The 7,323-nt window shown below is 32.0% G+C and overlaps 2 protein-coding genes across 2 annotated transcripts; both read right to left on the reverse strand.

The window, feature by feature from the left end:
* Positions 1-1,121: 1,121 nt before the first annotated feature.
* Positions 1,122-2,508, reverse strand: LOC120145222 (transcription factor bHLH113-like). The gene is made up of 5 exons (XM_039159114.1): positions 1,912-2,508; positions 1,723-1,821; positions 1,565-1,630; positions 1,384-1,482; positions 1,122-1,292 (listed from the first exon to the last, which is right to left on the reverse strand). Exons 1-5 carry the CDS (start codon positions 2,242-2,244, stop codon positions 1,161-1,163), a joined length of 729 nt encoding a protein of 242 aa, XP_039015045.1. The 5' UTR covers positions 2,245-2,508; the 3' UTR covers positions 1,122-1,160.
* Positions 2,509-5,635: 3,127 nt separating this feature from the next.
* LOC120145188 (LYR motif-containing protein At3g19508-like) lies at positions 5,636-6,294 on the reverse strand. The gene is made up of 2 exons (XM_039159081.1): positions 6,018-6,294; positions 5,636-5,927 (listed from the first exon to the last, which is right to left on the reverse strand). The coding sequence occupies exons 1-2, from the start codon at positions 6,210-6,212 to the stop codon at positions 5,871-5,873; spliced, it is 252 nt and encodes an 83-aa protein (XP_039015012.1). The 5' UTR covers positions 6,213-6,294; the 3' UTR covers positions 5,636-5,870.
* Between the last annotated feature and the right edge of the window lie 1,029 nt (positions 6,295-7,323).

The raw sequence follows: 7,323 nt of genomic DNA on the forward strand, positions 1-7,323 counted from the left end.
ATGAAGGCTTAGAACTAGGATAACGGAGTAGTGTAATCTTAGTTTAAATTTTAACCCATTTGACTTTATTCCTTCTCGTAACTTGCTATCGTTGACTACTGTGTATCCTTCTCTTCATGTTTTCTCTTTTTAAATTTAGCATGGACTTACGTTTCTGTCTATATGCAGAGATTTTTACGCAGGAATTTATTTGCAGAGATTATTTCCCATTATAAGCGCGCATATGTAGACTGCATATGAAGACTGTTCAATTATGTATTTATTTATTTATTTATATATACATTGTATTTTATATATATTTTTTAAATTTTTCAACTGTCGGAGATTTTCCACGGAAACTGCTCTCAACTTGACGTTGGGATCAACTTACTACTCTACCTCTCCTACTCCATTGCATATGGGAATAGGGAGCAACTTACTACTCTACCTCTCCTACCTCATTGCATATGAGAATAATGTTGTATTATTGTTATATTTTTTAAAACCCAACATTTAAATTTTGGTCAAAATAATCTCTTTTTGGATGAAAACTCGACTGTTGTTTTTTGAAATCGGAAATGAAGGCCATTACAAACTAAAAACAAAAGTAACCCTAACTGTGCGACTAAAGGGAGGGGCCATGAAGTAAATTGCTTATTGAAAGAGAACGTAAGTGCTACTTGTCACGGCCACAGTGGGGCGATTCCATGCATCAGTAAGCTTTGCCATTTGGTCAGTTACTTACACTTTACTACCAACAAATTCCCATCGATTAATATAAAGACATTGACCAAATTAGTGTTATGTAAAAATTAAAAAGCACATTTAAACCCCATGAACACACCTGCAATATGCCCTCTTATCGAAATTGCATTGGAAATTTAAGCCTCGAAGATTTTCAACTGTAACAAGCCCCACATGCTGCTTCCGAAAAGCAAAAACAAACATCTTCACTTTCTCCTTTTTCCATTTCGTTTTTCCACTAATATATTTGTTCAGTCACTTCTATAAACCTAAAACAGGAGAAAACACACACGCGTCTCTTTAATATATTATATAACATATATCCACCGCTGTCCGACTCAGGAGCTACTTTTCCCAGATTCCCTGTTTTTTTCTACTTCTTTTTTACCCCTTTTCAGAACGAGCTGTCAAAATCTCTTCGCCACCACTGCTTTATATTATACATCGTTTCCCATTGCCGGCGACCAGAAATCGGCACCGTTGCTATTCGCCACATGCAAAGTGCAGGCAATAGGGACCAAGCATAGCCCTCTGCTCTTCAGCTCCTTCCCTGCTTCTTCACCTTCGTTCTAACAACACAATGAAAGTGATGCATCAAAAACTTAATAATAATAAGAATAAAAAAACTGGGTTTTTCTTCTTTTGGTTACTTACAGTTACGGGTGGGTGTTGCAGATAAGGAGAACAAAGGACTTGAACTTGGTCATGCAGGAACCGTATATAACCCATCGCTTCATGCAGCACTGATGCTGTATCTGTCTGCAACATTGTAAAATTCCCATAATTTTCCCATTGCATTAATCATTTCGGGTAAAGGATAAGTAAAATCTTAGTTGCCAACCTTGCCAAAGGGTGAAACCAGCTGCTGCAATGCCGTGATTCTATCACCTATCTTCTCCTTCCTCACCTGTAATCATTAACAAAGGGAAATCATCTGTTAGAATTCATCTTTTTTTAAGCTGCAAGTTTCAAAAATAGATCCGATATGTATACAACTACCTTTGAATGCCCAGTGGTTGTGGGATTATCAGCCTTGGACTTCTTATTGGCCCTTAGACTTGCCGGTCGAGTTTCAACAATGAAGCCATTCCTCTTTCTCTTCCAAACAAAAAAAATTGGAAAAAATTAAGCTTTCTTTCCATGAATTTAAGAAAAAAAAAGGCAAAAATTAAGACTTTTGAAACTCACATTCGATATCGAGGGATCCTGGGAAGATTTGGCGTTGTTACCAGAAGAAGCCGAGGAAGAATCACTGCATGCAGCCGTTTTTTTAGCAGCAATAATGGTAGATTCTTTACCAAACACAATCTGACCATCAGTTTGGTGACCCCCAAAGCAAAGCATTTTGGGGGACTTGTCATGATCACGAACAGCGAAAGAACAGCTGTAGTTAAAACCTTGGCCAAGATCAAGACCCACAACATCATCGCCACCACCAGTACCAAACAATAACTGAGAAAAACGAGTAGTTGTTGCAGTCGACTGGTCCCCCTCAAAACCCTGATCACTCTCAGCCATCATAAAAAGAAAAGAAAGCCCAAAAATCAAACAACCCCACAAGCTTGAATTATATAACTTTCAAATTTTCCTTCTCTTTTTGTCTGTCTGTGCGTGTGTTTGCTGTAGTTGGAAAGCAACTAGCAGCAGCCGTTACAATAGTGAGAGAATTGGGAGAAAAAAATGGGTGGTTTAAGGTGGGGGGAGGCTTCCCAAGGTTGGCTTTGGTTTTCGACTAGTGACAGTCAATCCCGTCTAGCCCGAGAAAACCGTGGTTTATTTATCCAAAGCGTTGGTTTACAAATTTTGATTCGACTGATACCCTTGTTATGACTGGTTTTCTATTCGGCCTTGAAACTTGAAAATATAGAAAGACCTGATCAGTGTTCAGTCACCAGCACCGACTAACTGAGTTGACTAGACGTACAAAAACTTTAAGAAAATACTACCTAACTAGATATGTAGATGAAAAATTTGTTTGTTAATTTTTTTTTGTTCATTTTCATTTAATATTAAGTAAAATTTTATATTTATTTCATAAACGAATATAGATAAATATATTTAATTGTGTGTATCTAAAATATTTTTTAAGATGAATATATATATATATTATTAACAAAAATTATTTTGTATGGGTAAGGATAAATAAAATCTTAGAGTGTATACCTATATACTATAGGCAATACTTGTGACTGATGTTGATATTTGTTTCATTTATATTTTTTTTTTAAAAAATCATTTGAAAGCTTGTTTATTCTTTTTGTTATTTCTTTTACATTTTAAATATTAGTGAAATTGTATGAAATAATTTACTTCAGCGGTAAAAAAATTGTTGTTATTTTTAAAAGTCACGAATTAGAGTACTAACGACTATAGCATAATGATTGAACATTTATTATCAAATGCTTGAAAATATTTAAAATATATATTATTTTATAATTATCTTATTTTAATAAAAATATTAGAATACATATGTGTGTGTGTATATATATATATATATATATATATATATATATATATGTATGTATGTATGTATGTATTTGTATGCATTTGATATCAATCTTCCTCATTGACACCCCTATACCCAACAAATTCAGTTCCACAAAATGTAGAGCCCAGCGAAGGACACATGCACGGCCGCTTGTTAAGGCTTACCTTACAAAAGAAGAAGATAGAAGAAAGGTCTGAAACCCACATGATGATAGCTTCTCAGTTTAAGCAAGGCTTGGAGTTGGATGTTTTAACTCTTTTATAACCATCAATATTTACTATAAATAATATTAAATTTTAAACATTATTTAAAAATTAACATTTTATGAGATTGATTAGAAAATAATATTTTAAAATTAATATTAGAATATTAGTCTTGATATATTTGTAGTAATTTTGATTTGATTAAAAGGGTAAAGTACATAAATGATTTCTAGATTATGGTGTTATTTTGTTGAGTTCCTTGATTATTAAAGTTTACAAAATGATCTCTTGATTATAGGATGTTGTTTTATTAAGTTAATCGATTATTAAAAGTTACAAAATAGTCATTCGACTATTCATATGTTTTAAACTCATCATTTTTCGTTATAAAATTATTGACCGTCTGAGTTGTATGTTAATATGTTAAATGGGATATGATAAAATATGATTCTAGAACCGTTTGAGTTGTATTTTATGGATCGACTCTTCGTTTACATTGTTTCATCGAGTTAATACTTAAAATATTATATTGTCGAGTCAGTGATTGAAAGTAATGTTGATGCCAACATTCATCATTAACATATGATTCTATCATATTTCAATCAATAGGTTAATGTCTAGCTTAAATGACTGTCAAATTTTAATATAAAATGACGAGTTTGGAATATATGAACAATTAAATGATTATTTTATAACTTTTAATGGTTAGAATACTCAATAAAATAACATCATATAATCAAAAGACTCTTTTATAATTTTTAATAATTGTAAAACTCAATAAAGTAACGTCTTATAATTGAAATACAATTTGTGTAGTTTACCCAAAATTTAAATACTGTTTAGAAGAATGGAAGTAGACAAAGGCACGGCAGTCGAGATCCGTTCCGACATTGCTTCATAGCATGCTGCGTTTCCCGACACCTCGTTGGTCGTTGTTGGCTTCGTTCTCCTGCATGTCTCCTCCCTTCGTTTTCTTCGATGTTTACATATCAAGGTCCACTTTTTCCACTTATTAACAGAACTGCCCCCCCTCATTTATAACAATAATTAAAAATTAACTATCTTCATTAATATATTAATTAATTTATAATTACCTCTTTAAAAGTTAAATATTTGAATAAATTGTATTATTAACCATCAAATTAATTTAGTTATTTCAATGGTCAAGAGAATGATTGTTCGAACATCAACAGCTACAAAGTATTTAAACATTTATTATCAAATGATTAAGAATATTTGAAACATATACTATCACCTGTAATCACTCTAAATTAATAAAAGAAATTATTAGATCACATAAAAGGGGTATATTGTGTGTTTAATACCTAAACTATTAGTTTTGGTTCATTTTATTACCTAAACTTTCAATTTTTTCAAAACTATACCTAAAGTTTAGTTTTTGTTTCATTTTAGTACACCGCCTTTAAAATTTTTAAATTTTGTTTCATTTTAGTACCTATTCAAAATTTAACGTCAAGTTTTGGAAAAAAAATTGAAAATTCAAGTACTAAAATGGACCAAAACTAATAGTTTAGGTGCTAAACTTGTTAAGTTTTTAACGGCATGTACTAAAATGAAATAAAAACTAAACTTTAGAAATGATTTTGAAAAAATTAAAAGTGTAAATATCAAAACGGATCAAAACTAATAATTTGGATACTAAATGCTTAATTTACCCTAAAAAATAGGGTTTATGTAAATCGCGAAGTACATATCTGTTATGGAACAACCATCAAAACAAAGCTTAAGAACATCATTGGCCTTTTTTCTAGTTTGGTTTCAATCTGCTATTTGCTTTTAGCTATAATTCAAACCTTTCTTCTCCTCGGTTTTCAAACTCTAGTTATTCTTACAAATCTCAGTTTTCTTCCTTATTTCCCAACACTTCATCTCCTTTAAATAACACTTTATGCAATCGCCCAAAAAGAATTTTAAATTGTAAAAAAGTAGCTATCCAACTATTTGAATTTTGGAACCAATCTAGTTCAGATGTACACCGGTAGGAAGCAAAAGCTTAAAAGAACAATAGAAAAAATGAGTTTGAAATTGCTTTTGGGTATCAATCCAAATATAGATGCTTGAGTTACAACTTGGACAATTCCCATGCACAAGATTAGGTGTTTTAATCTCATCCATTCAACAAAACTCAATGTACAATTTCGAAAGCATATGCGAGTATGCAAGTGCCAAGTAAAATCATACATGTTGATCAAAGCTGTGCCATTACTAAGAAGGAAGAAAGCATCTGAAACCAAACCTAATGACGCATATCTAGGCTCCAATTATTCAACACTAAAACTGAGAAAAACGATTGAATCGTAATTCAATTGACAGTATTTATTCGGGGTTCAAGAGGTTCATAAATAGTTTGAAAATGTCTAAAAATCAATGGGGAAAAAAGTGCACCCGAAGGCCGTTTGAGCATTTCAACAAACACCTAGCAGGCATTAACCCGCTCATTCGTCAAAACAAATCTCCTTAAGCTTCTGGGCAGCTGATTCATCCACCGAGTACTGCAATCACGAAAAAGACCAACGCTTTGATATGAGAAAATAAAGGAGAAAATGTCAGTATGTATGTTGAATTTTGATATAAAGAGGCACCTTGTTGAGGACCCAAAGGGAGTGGTTATAGGCGCGGTGGAAGAGCTCGTCGAGGGCTTTGGAGTCGGAGGCATCGAAGTCTCTGTAGTTAACGAAGTTCTCGCGGGCGTATTTAGCGTAGTAAGGGCGAGAATCTTTGGGTAAGCGCCTCACCAACCTTAGCATCTCACAATAAATTCTCAACGCTTTATCCATCTTAGTCTTTCCAAACAACTACTGCGCCTTGACTCGATGTCTTTCTTTCCTTCCTTGGACTACCGATCCGCCGGCCTACAACTGAATTTTGCTTATTGGCTTATTGCATAATCCTTTTTATTTCCTTAATTATAAAATAAGTGTTTAGACTATACCTTTTTCTCCAAATGGGTGCCCAAATTTTTTGTTAAGCAATATGTTCCACACTTTTGTATTTTTTAAAAATAAAAAATATTATATTTATAAAAATCATATTTTTTCTAAAATTAAAAAAAAAACTCAAATCTCTAATAATCCAAAATCTCTAACCTTAACTTTAACCTCTCTTATCAACCACGACTGTCGTCGTTGATGTCACTCTTGCCATCTCCCTGGTTGGTTGTTGTCTCCATTGTTGTTGTGTGCGTCGTTGGATCACCTAGGTGTTGCGAATTTGAGAGTTTGAGTTTGTTGAAGACGCAGTTTTGGGTCGCAATTTTGTTGTTTCCTTCGTTGGAGATGTGGCATTTATAGTCGGGTTTGGCTTGTCATAAGGTCGAAGTTCTGGTGGATGTCCGATTAACGCCAAACAACAATTGTTGGTGTGGATTTAGGGATCGAAATTGGAATTTTCAAATTTTTTAGGTTTTTAAAAATATATATTTTTATTTTTTATTTTAAATAAAAAATTTAAATTACTAAAACGTGACAAGTGTTACTTAACGATGGAATTTAATAGTAGTTATGGTCCGGACACCTAAAGTGGTGTATTTGTAATGTTAGCCACCTGGATGATTTTAAAAAAAGTTTGGACACCTATTTAGAAAAGTTGGTATAGTTTTAGCACTTATTTTATAATTAAACCTTTTAAAAAATAAAAACTTAAGCTATTAATAACAAAATAAAAAAGAAATCACTATATAAACAAACTAAAAATTTAAATATTCTTAATTTTAATATAAGATCGAAGTTAGGATTAAAATATTATGACCATATGGATTCTGAATTTATTTGTTTTAATTATGGTTTTTAACTATTAATTTTATTTAATAATAAAAAATATAATAAAATTATTAAAATGTTTTATAAAAATTAAAGTTAATCAATAAATTAACAATATAATTTTAATAAA

The sequence above is a fragment of the Hibiscus syriacus genome, unplaced genomic scaffold (assembly GCF_006381635.1).
Source record: "Hibiscus syriacus cultivar Baekdansim isolate YM2019G1 unplaced genomic scaffold, ASM638163v2 tig00110893_pilon, whole genome shotgun sequence".
Classification (NCBI taxonomy): domain Eukaryota; kingdom Viridiplantae; phylum Streptophyta; class Magnoliopsida; order Malvales; family Malvaceae; genus Hibiscus; species Hibiscus syriacus.